The sequence below is a fragment of the Oncorhynchus nerka genome, linkage group LG4 (genome assembly GCF_034236695.1).
Source record: "Oncorhynchus nerka isolate Pitt River linkage group LG4, Oner_Uvic_2.0, whole genome shotgun sequence".
Taxonomy (NCBI): domain Eukaryota; kingdom Metazoa; phylum Chordata; class Actinopteri; order Salmoniformes; family Salmonidae; genus Oncorhynchus; species Oncorhynchus nerka.
In genome coordinates this window covers 59991868-60007560 of record NC_088399.1, presented here as the reverse complement: position 1 = coordinate 60007560, position 15693 = coordinate 59991868, and the positions used below count along the sequence as shown (strand labels likewise).

At 45.4% G+C, this 15693-nt stretch overlaps 2 protein-coding genes across 5 annotated transcripts in view; both read left to right on the top strand.

Annotated features, from left to right (window-relative positions):
* Positions 1–11505, top strand: part of LOC115128296 (protein phosphatase 1 regulatory subunit 36) — a 47837-nt gene extending 36332 nt beyond the window's left edge. For all 4 annotated transcript variants that reach the window (XM_065017687.1, XM_029658015.2, XM_029658017.2 and 1 more), the window contains one exon: positions 11418–11505. The gene's annotated coding sequence lies outside the window, so the exon portion shown is untranslated. The remainder of the gene's footprint in view (positions 1–11417) is intronic.
* Positions 11122–15388, top strand: LOC115128765 (syndecan-2-A-like). Its single transcript, XM_065018119.1, has 5 exons — positions 11122–11154; positions 11418–11532; positions 11956–12125; positions 13055–13172; positions 15225–15388. Exons 1-5 carry the CDS (start codon positions 11122–11124, stop codon positions 15386–15388), a joined length of 600 nt encoding a protein of 199 aa, XP_064874191.1.
* Positions 15389–15693: the final 305 nt, after the last annotated feature.

Genomic DNA, 15693 nt, shown 5'->3' with positions numbered 1-15693 from the left:
TGAGTTGTTTACCCTTGCTTTGTGAGCTAACTGTGGCTACATTTGTTTTTCTGTTAATTAGCTAGGAATGCAATCCCAGCAGCTGGCATGCATAAAACATGGAGTGGAAAATGATTTCCCCTTTGTTGTGGAGTGGTTTGTTTCAACAAACATGGAAACCAAATCGGATGGAGCGGTGGGATTCTGTCAAGCATCACACACACACACACACACACACACAAACAAACTCAACTGGCTTCCTCTCTGTAGAGTAGTGTTTGATCTCTTCCTGTGTACGAGGCCTGAATCGCTCCCCGAACGCCGGCTATAGCAGCTAATCTTCAGCATATGTCACTTCCTAAACTGATAATCCTCCCAGTAATTGTGTGACTGTGTGAAAGGTTAGTATGTACTGTAAGTGTGTCCCCCTCCCCCGCACCTTGTTAACAAAACAGGAAGAGGCCACATTTAAAGTTGTGGCATCATTCAGAGCAGCTTTGTTCTATGAGAGTCTGAGGTTAAGGTCAATGTTTCAATATGTCTTCATGATGCACTGTTGAATAGTATGTGACTGTGCAAACCTATAAGGTAACTAGCCCAGCTCCCAGGGCCTTGTCTCATTAATTGGCTATGAGATGACTCTTGGCTTCCCACTCTTCATATGTTGCCACTTGGCTTGAGCATGCCTTTAGGGCTGTTATTGTTTCGATCTTACCTCCGTAGTGCGGACAGTGTATGTAGCTTGCGGTGAGGGCTAAGTGCCCCAGTGTGAAACTTTAGACCCGTCTCTGAATCAGTGTTTGAACGAAGCGACGGGGCATGGCTACCCCCCCCACAAAAAAAATGGCTAACCCTCCTAGTCCTGGATCACAGTGCCTGCAGGTTGTGCTGAGACCCGGGTTGGTGCTCCAGTCATTTTATTTTATTTTATCCTAGCGTTGGTTTTGTGCTCTGCTGGATTAGCTTTTGATAATGGGATCAGGGATCACCACCTGCTTCTCTCTTCCTCCCCCTGCCGGTACTGGCTGTGTGTCGGTCCTTCATCAACCTCTCAACATTCATTTTCCTCTTCATTGTCAGCATCATCGTCATGCCCTCAGGTCCACTAACAGATGAACAGGTCCACACTGCTCTCAGAGGATCAAATCATCACCGCTATGGCAACTCCATCTCCACTACCTCTCTCCCTCATCGTTATTTCTTTCATCTGGGCCAATCTCACTCCCCCCCGTCCCTATCTCTCACAGTCCACCCTCTTCCTACTGTCGCCCCCACCACCCCACCACCAGAGTGTAGTGCCCGCCTGACTCCCGTGAACACACATCCTCTTAAGGGAAGGGTTGGATGGGAATTCAATTGCTGCACTGCTAAGACTGAAGCAGATCAGCCAGTGAAGCGGTGAAATCACCCCCCCCCCCATACACATGGCCCATATCTATCCAGATAAGGATAGATTTGCAGCAGTGGGGCAGTGAGAGATGAACTGAGCTTTGGAGGAATTTGGCAGGTCATGTTTTTTTCTGCACAAATAGATAAGTGGGTGGGGAAAAGGCCATATGTATAAATGAGCTTGAGTGTGGGTGGAAGAGCATGAACATTTTGGCATCCCACCGGTCCGTTCTTAAAGTTTTCTTCCTGTAAATGAAAGGAATAAGATTGCAAACTCTAAATACTATGATCTAACACATTTGGAAAATAATCTTGTTACGACAACTCAACTTGCCTGTCCATGCCTGTAGAATTGGATAAGTTATCAAATAAAATGACAACAAATCCTCAACAGGCACATTGCGCCTTGGCTATGAAGAGACAACGAAAGCCCCTCCCAACGAGCCACTTTTCTGCTTTATGTTGTGAGAAAGACAACATGACATTGTGATCGGGTCACCTTTGACCCCCCACTCCTAGGAGCTCTTTCATGTCACAGCCCTTCCTGGCTGCATGGGGTTAATGAGCTGGCTCTGAAATACTCATGAGTTTCCTGTTAAGAAAAGGGTTAAAAGCCTGGATGGAAGCCGGACAAAGGCTCACCACACAACAACTTTTTTCACCACTCTAGCCGAGGCTTAGAATCTGGATTAAATTAAACTTTGAACCAGAAGCTAATTTATCCATCACGCCCCCCCTCCCTGGATGCCATAGCTCTTTTAGGGGCCCGGGGAACCAAACACAAAGGCTTTGAGCGATGCTGATTGAAGCCATGCCTTTATCCTGACACGCTGAAGGGGATAGCAGACTGTTTGAAGTGTGAATGAGAAGTGCCTTGTGACACAATGGCAACAGTGGCATGGATCAGAGGTATTGCTAGTTAGCATAGTGGTTTAGTATAGCTGGCTTAGGCTGAAGCACATGGGTTGAGGTGACTGGTGACTTCTTTGGTCGCCTTTGTGCCTGAAATTCTTTCCAAGCATGTTGAAAAGGCTCCGAACGGGGATACAGCCCCACAATACAAATAGGTCAGCCTTCAGAAGGCATTAGATTCATCTACAGTTTTGAAATGTTTTGTAGGCCTTTTGGAGTGGGAGAGGCAATGAAAAGAAATGTAAAAATCTGTATTACTGTGTGGGCAGTATGGGGGGGGACACGCATCAAAATACATATTGCCCACGCTTTGTTTACAAAGTGCAGTCAGCAGTGCAGAACATGGGTCCGGGTGATACCATATGGTCCCCTTGACTGCTTATATATGCCGTAGCAGAGGGATGAACCCCCCCTCCCCCAATTTACTCATCCAGGGGGTAGCTAGCTAGCAGCACCTGTGTTTGTAGAGGAATGGTGGAGATGGCAGACAGGCTGTGGACTGAAAGGATGCATTCATCTCCTGCTGTTGAGCCCTGCAGAGCACCTGAAACACCCCGACTAATAGAGGGGTCAGAGGGGGGTCGTGGGGGGGGTGGGCTGGGACATGCGAGGGAGCATGTTTCCCTGTGTCTGTGTGCATGTGTGAGAACACATGCCGCTTCATTGGTTTGTGCCTCTCTGCATGCCTCTAGGTTTGTGTGACAAGGCAGTGTAGGTCTGCCGGGCAGCTTCCCCCGTGAACCGGGTGTTTGTTGCTGTTTTTACGGAACTTCTTTTCATTGCGAAAACCTTGAATCGAGTCCTTGGAATACGAAACTGAATACTGTAAGGAGGATTTGGTTCACTCATTGTCCATGTCAAAGTCAACTTGTACATTGCTCTTCTTATTCAAACAATGCAGTAATCGGGAGGTAGATCTTTGGTGAAGAGTCTCCACCCTCCTCCATTCCCTCCCTCTGGCTCGTATTAAGATATAAGGAAAAAGGCCTGTTTTCTCTCTCCAAGAAGAGGACTTGGCAGATCCTCTCAGCATTCCTCCTCCTCCGATAGCTTTTCATCAGGCAGGAATGCCTTTCAGTCACTGACAGCTCCCGGCGGAACGGTACGAATCTGGACCACACGCTGTAATCCAGCCCTGTGTTCAGGAAGAATCCAATCGTACCCGAGTGTTGCATATCAAACCAAAGAGATGAGCGCTTTGAACAGAACCCAAGGCCTGTTTCCTGCAATATCCATCCTTCATACTCTCCCTAATGTGCACAGGCCCCATCGAGAATAGTCAAGCATACTGGGAGCAAAAAGTATTAATTTCCTTTTTCTAGAAAAAGCCGGCCTCTCTTCCACCTGTAGGCTAAAAATCTAAGAGATTATTAATATGCTGCAGGTGAAGTCAGAAAGGTGGAATCTAACTCTTTGAGGCCATAAGGACATTTAAACATTTTCCTCCACACGGCCACCAGGGATTTTACTACAGGAATGGAAATCCGGTCTGTGTTATATTAAGATCAATGAGTCACGGTAGAGTTACTCGGACTTGGAGAATGAGCTCTTGGGAAAGTGTTAATTTTCTTCAGCGTGATTGTATGGAGCCGACCGCGGGGTAGGGCCTGCTCATTTTCCCCATGACTGAAATGGCCTCATCTTGCTTTAATGTGCCTCTAGCCAAAAGTGCTTCAGTAGAGGTTACCGTGTGAGCCAGTTTTGGTCCGGCTATTAATTAAAGGTGAAACTGATGACGCCGTTGGAATTGTGTGTGTGTGTGCGCGCGTGCGTGTGTGTGTGTTGGCTGCAGTAATTGCTCTTACCTGAGGCTTTCAAATGCCCCCTCGTGCTTTCTCTTTTGTGCGCTCTCCTTTTTTAACGTTCTCTCACTTTCCCCCTCCCCTCATCAACCTCTCTTTTAGGTGATATGAGCCATGATTTATAAGGCCTATGATTAACTGGCTGGAGGAGAAATTCAGTGCCTATAACCTGAATAGATTACATTTTGTCAACCGCTATTCCACTATCATCCTCATAGTAATTTTGCTGCATGATATGTGGCCTTGGAAAAGGTCTGTTCCAGACCTTTAGTGAAAAGTTTCTTTGTGATGAAGTGCGTGTTGGTGAGTTAGTCAGGGATGTGTGAAATGAACGCTAAGCAGGTACAAAGGCAGGGCGAAAGAACAGAGTGTCTCCAACGACATTCAGACAAGTCAGAACCGGTCAAAATGGTGAATTTGCGAACATGGCGTGGTACTTTTCCACTTCAGACGATGTCAATTAGGGGGTCAGTGGTTTGCTGAGGATTGAGACTTTTCTAAGCCCCTTCCCCTCTCTCCCCACTCATGTTGAACAAGCAACATCCCTCCTCTCACAGATCTGCCCTCTGAAGAGACCTACCATTCATGTTTACACGGGCACCATTTTGACTGGGTTAGTGTTATTTGTGTGGATAGTGGACTTTATATATGGTAGTCAAGTAAGAACGTTGCTCCTGGATGTGGGAATTCTAGATTACTGATGCTTCTGAACTCAATTAGTTTTTTTGTTATAGCAAAGAGATTTTCGGGTTATAGAACATTAGACCTGTTTTTATACAGGCCTAAGCACTTAAAACCACCCTGTGCTCGTTTCTGTTCAGCCTTGCCTCTGTTACAGCTTCCTATTTCCACTGTGACTTGAGGGAAGAAACCTGCCGTGCTGCGGCAAATCTTTCAGTTTCCCTCCTCACAAAAATGACTCGCAGGTGAAGCCCATTTCCCAGCATATTGGGTTTCCGAGCTGACAAAGAATCTAGGGTTTCCTGTGCGTATCAAAAGATGTTTAACGGGGCCGAGGAATTTCCCAATTCCCAACCCCGGGGGGGCAGTATTCCAAATGGTAGACTTGGTGTTCCAGAGAGGGCTGTGTGCAGAAAGAACTCTGTCACTTTCTACGGGCTTAGATGCAATAGAGCTGAGGTCTTCACTAAAAACTTGACATGTTGAAACCTCGTGAGCCACCTTTTGCTTCTTATTGTTTCACTCAAGGTTTACATTTAACTTTACATTAGGTTCATCAGGTACCTCAGCGAATGAGTCAAGCAGACAGGCTTTAATTGGTATGCGAGTAAAATGTTTAGTGGTCCGAGGTGAAGTTAATTAGCCGTAATGTGTTGCAGCGTGTGTGAGCGTTCACACACATTGACACACCGATACCAGAGTGAAATTGGCACATATGTCGCATGTTATGTTATATTGCAACATTGCAAAAATGATTGTGTCTCATGAATCGTGTTATGGCTTGTTATGATTCATGGTCTCATTTAGGTTTACATTCAGACCATTAGAATACACATTTCTTGCCTTATTTTATCTTGTAGGATTGTACAGGCAGGTAGGTTTACTCTATTGTCCCACAGCCAGGCTATCAGTGAGCGTCTGTTTTCATTGGAAACCTTGAAATTGACTTTCTTCCTCCCAGGATGTTGTCTCTTATTGGGCATCTATAGGAAAAACATTGGCACAGGCGCAAAATAAAAGTATTTTGACAAAATACTTTTTTATTTTGCACAGTCTATCAGGTTCTTTATGATTCTTGCCTCGTGTTATATTTATGCAGTCTGAGGTAGATTAACCGTCAGTGTATGTGAGGACAGAATTAGTCAAGCCCTCTGTTCTCTTTTGTGAGACATTTTTTTGCGAAAACTCCTGAGCCTGGTCTTATTTTGGTCAAACTGTAACAAAGGTTCCCCCAGCCAGCTTATGCAGCTTGTGTTTGTTCACATATGGATGTAGTTTAAGGTACTTTGAGCTGCTTGACCGAACTCTGACACTGTGTTTGTTTGGAGGACTAGAGCAAAGCTTTATGCATCAGAACTTGATGGCCTTTTTGGGGGTATAGAATGTCCTAGCATTGTGGAAGAACTAAAGAAACCGATCTGTCAAACGGTTCTCAAAGTACTGAGCATATTTACCCAGCAGTATGTGGTGAGCTGATCCAGTTCCATAGATCAGCAAGGTCTGCTGGTTTTAATTCTAGCACAGTCCCAGACAGTTTACTCAATCTTTATGGGGACATAAAGATCAGCTAATGCACCCGTAAATGACTACTCTCCTCCGCCATTAATTTGATGACGGAGTCCAAACTGCGCCCCGGAATGAAAAGGTAACAAATCCACCTATAAGCTCTCCGCGTCAACCCAAGCGTGGCACTGCTTTGAAACGGGAAGGAGCCATAGCATCTAGATTACTTCCTGAACTTTCCAAAGGAGCACTTCATCTGGGTTCATTTCAGTGTTCATCATTCAGTTTATTACGAGTGGTGACCGTTTTGTAATCTCAGATCAACCACCGATCAATTGTTCAAAAGCTAGTCCTAGATATACTGTCAACGCTCGTCTGTAGCTCTTCTTAACTGTGTCTTTGTATTCCAATTAGGATTATAAAGGCTTTATATACTTTTTAAAAAATTAACCAGAAAGCCCTGTTGTGGATGCATTATTTATGCTGTTATGCTTGTTGAAAAAGGAACATGTGGCAAAGTGAGCTACTAGCAACAGAGCCAGATGAACAGATTCTGTTTCCTGGATTTTGTGGTAAATGTCAACACTCACCAAGCTACAAAGCTGTCCCCCGCACTCCGGGAATAGCTCCAGGGCACACAGTCTGGTTTTAGGGAGAGTTTGATTTGTGTCAACTTCCTGCAGTAACAGCCCCTCCCCTCCAGTGTCTCAAAGACCATCAATTTGTTTCTTATTATGATCCCAGGAGGGCAATAAAAGTTGAAGGTTCTGAAGAGCGCGAAGAGACATCCGTCCACCCTACTCCCCCTCCTTTCCTTTACCACCACAACCATTTGCTTAGCTTGTGGGGTCAGTGTTTGAACTCCCACTTCATTGCTGTAGACTTGTAACCTTTATGAACTAATTTCTCAAACCCAATTACATTCGACAAACAAATCCTCACCAACAAACATCAATTATGAAGCCAGCTTGCTCCTTCCGGTTGTTTGTTTAGCATTAGCATGTGCTAGCGTTAGCCTACAAAATGGCCACCAACAGGTGCCAACCTAGCAGTCCATTTTCTGTTGTCATTATCTCTTAAGACAAAAAGTGACACACTAAACACCACACAGAACCGATAATAAGAGTAAAATCTTCACTATTGAAACACTGCATCTCGAATCCAGCCATTCTAGCCCACTCAAGCCACTTGCTCTCACCCAGTCACCTCCAATCCTTTCCTCCCAGCCAGGTCCGGCGCCGGGAAAAGCCGTAGCCATCCATCCGTTCAGGGCCAATAAAAGCCACCTTGTAAATGTGCCTGTGGGAGAGAGATGGGAAGGAGGCCAGGCCAGAGTGGTGGCAGTATTGATCACCGTATGGATCCGTGGCTCGCTGAGTTTACAGATAAACTCACATCTACCTGCACTACTTTGTTGTTTAACAAAGAGACACTCTGGCTTTTTTTCCTTCAGAGAAATCATTAACTTTCAGGGTTCACGTTTGTTTTCCCCAATCCTGGGGAGAGGAGACCGATTTCTTTTGATTGTACAGTGGTACCCAATGGTCTTACAGAAGCGGACTGTAAGACCAGTGAAGACTTAACTGTACTGTGAGGTACAATGACTGGCATCCGTGAATATCCTTAAGAAAGATGAAATGACAGCATAGCAAGTCAAGTGCTTTATGTTGTATTGGTTCTCTCTCGCCCTCGTAGTTAACTTGAGGTTCTCTCAGGTTAACTCAAGTTTTTGAGCGGGAGCAGAGCAACAGACGGACAAGGAATGTCTGAGGCACTGTCTGCCCTCTGTCTCTTGCTTTCCACTCCTGTCAATGATGTAAGCCGTACTGTGTGTACGAGCCCATGCGTGTGTGAGCTTTTTTGTGTGTCTTTTTTTTTCTCTCCCCTGTCTCCCCTGTTTTGGGGTGGGATAATATTGACCGTGTAAGAAGTGAATGCAATGTGTCTACACGGATTAGAGACGGGGCAAGATGGCTCACCCAAGTTACCCTACACTACCCCCATGACCCATAGCCACCCACCCTACTCTAACTACCTCCTCTCACGATAGCGCTAGCTTACTGCTAACTGCACACGCCATAAAGAGAGCCTCTTTGACTTTCGGACACCGCCAGCCATGGGCTTGGCGGTTTAACAAGCTTTTTAGCAAAGCAACCTGCAGGCCACAGATTGTCTACTGCAGCGCATAATCTCCCTCTCTCTCTCGCCCTCCTACCAGTCTCTCTCTCCTCTTTCTATGTCACTCTCCCTCCTTGTCACTCTCGCTCGTTTCTGCCTCTCTTCTTCCTCCTCTTGTGTATTATAATTCTTTCCCTATGGACGTTCTCCATGGAGACTGACTGCATTCACCACCAAGCCTCCTGCTGGTCACTAGTTGTTCATTAGGTGCAGACAGACCGTAGCTCTGTTCTAATAAATGCCACAGTGCTGCTTGTTATCGCAGTCTCGCTGTCAGTCAGGCGCTAGGCTAGGTGCTGCTTGTTAGGGTCTCGGGTAAGGATTAGGCAGCTACGGCTCTGACTGGCTGGATTCTTCATGGGCTTATTTCCCCCATTCAAACCAGTGAAGAGGTATTTTTTTGTATCTGCCAGCTCTGTGTTAGTTAGGGTCATACCTGGAAGTGGACAATGACCCCCGGACGTAGTCATTAACACTTTGGGGGGGGGGTATATTTACAAGCACAACGTTTGTGTGTGTATGTGTGTGCGTTTGAGGCATTAACAGATGTCTGTCCGCACTCTAGAGCCCTCGTCTTTCTAAAGGAAGGAGTTATTTAAATAGCCCGCTCGGAAGAAACCCTTTATCTCTTGAGTTCAAATAATGCCAGTGCGTAGTAGTCAAAGCATGTGTAGATTAGGCTTTGTTTGGGAAGAGAACCCGGAGGGTGATTTTTATGGAGTCCCACTACACGATTACCACATCTTGAACGTCAGTTGCTATAATAGGCTAATTGCCATTTACACAAGTGGCGTTGACCAGCTGAAAGAGAACCCGACGCTCTGTCTGGCCTCTCACTTTCTGTGGAAGGAAAGTAAACAGATAGCATGGACTGGAAGGAGAAGAGGGTTTTTCATGCACGAGAGAATGGCCATAGAAATGGAATTACTAGTAGCGTAATTCTAGAAATTATATTTCTATGAGGAGGGTGCTCCTTTGTTATGGGGTTCCAGGCTTGAACTCCCAGCTTGTGATAAGGATTCAAAGGCAAGTCCTCCTGGAAGGTTAAACGTGTCAATAGTGATAAGAGGCAGGAGTTTACGGACCATTTCCGCTCCAGAATGAACATCTGATTTGATTCGCTCCTTGTCTTGCTCTTTGTGCCATGCACGCTACAGTTGTTTAGTTTCACTTTCTTTAGATTTGGGCTGTGTTGAATAATGTGGGTACACGTGTGGCCTCAATTGCCTCTATCTCATTAGGCTCTGTTTTTGTGGCTTGATTTGTGGGCTCCACCCTTTGGTTCGTTAATTGTATTATTACTGATGTGTAGGCCCAGCTAGTGAACTGAACTGGGGGGGGGGTTGGTGAAACAGAATAGGCAGCGAGGTTAAAATAAAGTTGCTTTGATCAAATCCAGCCTTTGATCAGCCAGCTCTGGCCTGAATGCCTTTCTGTTGGAAAGTCATTGTTCCTTTTTGGAGGGGAGGCAGATATCGTTCTGTTTTATCATCCCCTGCCTTTTCACCAACCGCTCACCGCCGCAGACCTGCCCCTTTGTGACGGCGGAGAGTGTCAGGCAGACAGACCTTCAAAACACACACTTTACCCCCACACCCCGAGGCATTTAGGGGCTATGTTCACTCATTCCCATAGGCTCAGTTTGCAGTTTTATACACTCAGTTGTACACCTATTGCAGTCAAAGTAAAACAGGCAACCAGGCATAGATACAGACACACATATGCGAACGCACACACACACACACACACGCGTGAACACATACAGGTTTTGTTCTTCTATCCTGGTGAGGACCGAAACAAAAATTCCATTCAAAACCCTAATTCTAACCTTAAAATAGCCTTTGTCCTCATGCGGATGTGGGAAATGGTCCCTCACATGGTTAGAACACACACACACAACAACACAAACCTACTTATCACAGCTTCCTTCTGAGAAATGTGTCATCCCTTATGTTATGTCCTCACTCTCTTTCTTTGCCTTTTCTGCAAAAGCAACGAGTGTAAAACTGATCCCAGGTCATTCATTTCCAGGTATATAAGCTGAGCAGCACAAGAGCAGGTTTGGAACGTGACAAAAACATTGGTGCACCAAACCAACGAGCACCACCGCTACCACACAAGCACCAGCAAAGCAGGGATGATTTATTGGCCCTCTTTTGTGGCCCTTTTTCTAAAGCAGCATCAGTATGGAGGGGACATCACACTCGGACTCAGACTGAGGTTGAATGGAGGTTGCCATGGGTCCTACCTAGCTATTCCACTTAATGCACACACGCACGAAGGTGCGCACTCACACACACACGACAATGATGGCAGTGTTTTGCCCATTGTGCAGTAATTTCACTGAGTTTTTATGAAGTTGTTGTATTGCAGATGGATGACATTTTTATTTACTAGCATTCTATAGTCTTGAGGGGGTTGATGTCTTTGCAAGTCACACGAACAGCGTTGTTCAATTTCAGCTTTTCTATTGGCCAGTCCGTTAAGCTGTAAAGACAAACACACACACGCACGCACGCACACGCTTCTATGAACTTTTACCCCGGCAACGATGGTGGGAGGAGCTAGACGTTTAGAGAGGGGTTGTTTGACTCTGACACAGTGATATAGTCCGGTGTGGTTTGTTGAGACAAGTGCCCTCTGTGGTACATGGACTACGATGTTCAAGCACGTAACGATGGGTCTACCTGGCAGAACATACTGGAGTGCTGTAACGACTAACTGTCTTTGGGTCGACTATGGCTTTGAGTCAAGTGATAAGCCCTTTTGGTGTTCACTTTTCATTGAAACTCGGTGCTTCCTGCCAAACAATCAGACCGTGGTATCCGGAAACGTGTTCACTGCTAGAAGTATTTCAAAGACAAAGGTGGTGACTATAAGAAAGTTATGTTGGACTTGCGCATTGAAAAGTGGCCTCGGGAACAGTCTAAATGCCCAGTACTTTGTCTAGATTTCTGTTGTTCTCCGTTTCAGATAGCGGACGCGGCCAAGTCGTCCTCCGAAGTGGATGAACTTTTCATTGACGACACAGGGTCCGGGGGTTACTACCCTGAGGATGACGACGACTTTAACTCGGGGTCAGGATCAGGTAAGAGTCTGGTCAAAGTAGCCTTCGACTGGGTCGGCAGGCAGGCTGGCTTTTCAACCAGAGTGGGCATGTCTGTAGAACTGAGGTCTTACTTAGGTATTGAAGCCCTTTTTACAAAACTTTTAACAACATGCAGATGGCCAAAGCAAAGCAGGCTGTAAGAAAGAGCTTTGATAACTGTGGCGAACACTGTTCCCAGTAAAAATGAAACCAGACTCACTTTACCTTCACCTGATCCCATTCTAGAATATCAGGAGGTGGCCTTGTCTGTTGTGATTGAATTATGAATGTGAATGTGAGGTACTTATGAAAAGCCTGATTTCTCTTAGGTACAGACTCAAACATAGACTGACAAGCAACTGAAAGTAATTGAGTGCTGGTGAAGTAGTACAAACAGTGCTATCTCCTCATCTTGCTCTGCAGGCACTGCTGAGGAGGTGATCGAGGAGGCGGTGACCGTGAGCACGCTGTACATTGCGCCCAAAGCAGAACCCACCCAGGACTCCACCAAAGACTTCACTCCCAGAGTGGAGACAGACACGCCCAGAGAAGACCTGCCTGGGGAAACGCCCTGGAAGCCAGTCAGAACTGAGGTGAGGGAACATAACCTTTTAGACCGGCCCACTAAGCTAACGATGGACCGGCCCACTGGGCATTTGCCCAAACTGCCCTAGGACCAGTCCCTTTCTTCCCCCGTATGGTAGATATTGAAAGATTGGAAATTGTGTGGTAGTCTGTGGGAGCCTTTCCCCTCCCAAAATAACAGTTGCATTGACCCCGATGCTGGAATGCTATACATAAAAGTAGTCATTGGTAATAGAGCCCTAATAACGCACTAATATTATAGCATTTTGCTAGACAGTGATCTATGCTCTTTGACCTCACCACAGATGAAGAGTATAAACCATCAGCCATAAGTCTTAACTCGTTGACATAGAATGTCATCAAATCCCTCTAATGCAGTGATGATAATACCCTCCAAGAGGTTCCTCTGGGGATAAGGATCAAGCGGTCATCTAGGCTCCTGATGTTGCTCTGGTTTTGTTGTACATTATGCTGGATTACTGAATCAAACAGTCATAATCTCCCGTTTTAGAACACTACAGAATCCGCTCTTGTTGGGTGATGGCCTAGATTCTTTCTGGCCTGGTTCCATTGTGGTCCCTTTCTCCTTCCCCTAATCCCTTACCGTTCAATATTTACACATGAAGACACTAGGGAGGTGACAGCAATACAGTGACGACTCCACCAACCCCTCCAATAGTTTTAGTGTGGCTTCTGCCATGTTGCTTTCACCTATCCAGTCTTTTCAGATCTGTTAACACGGAAGGTGTAGGGCAGGTGATTTTACTTGGCCCTGGTTTCGGAGCTAGAGACCCAAATATGGACCCAGGCATCTATGTTTGTACATAAACTATATCCCTTCACCTCTAGCTTCCATTCTCCTGGCCTTTTTGTTTGTAAAAAAAAAAAATTAAAAAACGGTATACCACCATCGTATCCTTCCATTCTCTCCTCCCAGCCCCCAGTACCCGTCACTGATGTACGCAAGAACCAGATCACCAGCACCCCCAGCTCCCCCCTGGAGCCCATCGATGTTCGCTCGGAAAACCTCTTCCAGAGGACGGAGGTGCTGGCAGGTATGTACGGCAACAGCAGCACAGGGGTTCACCATTTTCCACACTCGTCGCAGGCAACAGTGTGCAGTCTTTACACCTATGTCTACCCATCTAAATGTTGATTATGGGTTGTTGAGCTATTGAATGGGACATTCTGTCACATCAGGTAATTACACTGCCATGTTATTTCTGAATGTCTTGATTACAACGCTGATTATGAAGGTGGCGGGTCTGGAGCGACGCTAAAGTGTGTCTGCTGCCCAGATTGATGACAAGAAAATCTGCATTTGGATGTCTGGCGAGTTTTGTTGGTTGGATCTTTGCTGCATCTTTAGCATATGTAGCAACTTCATATATCCTCTGCCATATAACACCTAATAATCTGTAATATAATTGCTATAACATTGCTGTTATACACTGAGTGTAAAAAACAACATTAGGAACATCTTCCTAATATTGAGTTGCACCACCTTTTGCCCTCAGAATAGCCTCAATTCGTCGGGGCATGGACTCTACAAGGTGCCGAAACCGTTCCACAGGGATGCTGGCTCATGTTGACTCCAATGGTTCCCACAGTTGTGTCAAGTTGGCTGGATGTCCTTTGGGTGGTGGGACCATTCTTGATACACACGGGAAACTGTTGAGCGTGAAAAACCCAGCAGCGTTGCAGTTCTTGACACAAACCAGTGCGCCTGGCACCTACTACCATACCCCGTTCAAAATACACTTAAAGCTTTTGTCTTGCCCATTCACCCTTTGAATGGCACACATACACAATCCATGTCTCAATTGTCTCTTCAACTTGTCTCCTCCCCTTCATCTGCAGTGATTTGAAGTGGATTTAACAGGTGACATCAATAGCGGATCATAGCTTTCACCTGGTCGGTATGTCATGGAGAGAGCAGGTGTTCCTAGTGTTTTATACACTCAGTGTACATTGTGTTTATTTCCTGATCAGATCCACATTCCTTAATCATGATGTTCTGCCCACGTCTCTCATGCTCTCTACAGCTTCTGAAAATAATGTATAAAATACATTTCTACCCGTCAATGGGACCTTCCAGAGTTCATAGCGCACTTTGCTCAAATTTAGTGTTAATTCACTTCTACTGAAATCCAAACTAGGAAAATGATCTGACTGGCAATCGCACTCTCTGATGCTGTTTTCCTTTGTGTCGGCGATAAACATGTGTTACAAATGGACTGGCACTTCAGTTCCCCTTTGTTCTGACATATGTCTGATAGTTACTGTGAAAAAGTGACATGAATGAGGACAAGTAGGGGACGTCAATACAGTCATGCTGGAAATATATCCCACAAATATCCAACCAGTTAGCCACCTTTGCTCGTTTGGATTTTGTTGTTTATTCCAAAGTTTGCAACGTAGAAAACATGATCTAACTATTGTATTTCAAAATTGCCCTGACTTTTCGAACTGTCTGCTAGCTAGACTACTTTTTTCCATTTTCAATTATAGTCATGTTGGCCACATCCACTAAAACCCTGGCCTTGACAGGGCTGTATATACTGTGGATTAGAGTAATGAAAAACTCTTGGGTTCAGGAGGCCCAGGCCCACTGTGTAGAAACAGATCTGGCTAGCTAACCTCCTCCTGTCCTCTCTACCCTCCTACCTTTCCTCATCCTGTCCCCTATGGCTCCCACAAACTCAAATGGTCTGTAATCTAATTGACATTTATCCGCTCCACACCGAGGAGCCACACAGTTTATGGCTGTAAGCGTGCCAGATATCTTTTTACCCATGGGGCCGAGGCGCCAGTTCAACATGTGGAAATAGAACTGGACCAGAGGGGAGATTGTTTCGCCACAAGAGCCCTAAAACAGATTAAGGGATGTAAAGAAATCTTATACAAGTATAATTTGAAGAATGATGAAATCCTATGTAAATAATTAGCATGCAGGAAACAAGGGCATGTCCTGGGAGTAATCTTGAGTAGCTTGATAGGGGGATTGTGTAAGAAAGGGCACAGTGCATTCAAGGTTCCCTCTCTAGATGCTATAAGCTTTAATGTCCTCTGAATAGCCTCTGACCTCACCCTCTCTCTGTCCACAGCTGTCATTGCGGGTGGAGTTATTGGCTTCCTCTTCGCCATCTTCCTCATCCTCCTCTTGGTTTACCGCATGAGGAAGAAGGACGAGGGCAGCTACGACCTGGGAGAGAGGAAACCCTCTGGGGCAGCCTATCAGAAGGCCCCAACCAAGGAGTTTTATGCATAAATCCCCGCCCCCTCATGAGAAGATTGACAAATCGGAGTGACAGTTTATAGCAGTCCATGACAACAAGAAAAAACCTGTTCAAATATACTGTAACAACAAAAAAATAAAAAGTTAATTGAGGAAAAATTACATAAAGGAAAGCTTTTGCATAGAGTATTGTAATTAAGACATTTTCTTCTTTTTTTAATGAAAAGCCAAGCATTGCTTATTTTATGGCATATCTCAGTGTATTTAAACATTTTGTGTATTATTTGAAAAGGCAAAAAAATATAAAAACATTTTTAAAAATCTGTTACGGTGAGAAA

Bases quoted from the DNA above. Each gene is read 5' to 3' on its own strand.
- LOC115128765 (XM_065018119.1), top strand. From the start codon at position 11,122: ATGGGTCTACCTGGCAGAACATACTGGAGTGCT. The intron at 11,155-11,417 runs GTAACGACTAAC...TCTCCGTTTCAG, and splicing joins GCAGAACATACTGGAGTGCT to ATAGCGGACGCGGCCAAGTC. The intron at 12,126-13,054 runs GTGAGGGAACAT...CTCTCCTCCCAG, and splicing joins GGAAGCCAGTCAGAACTGAG to CCCCCAGTACCCGTCACTGA.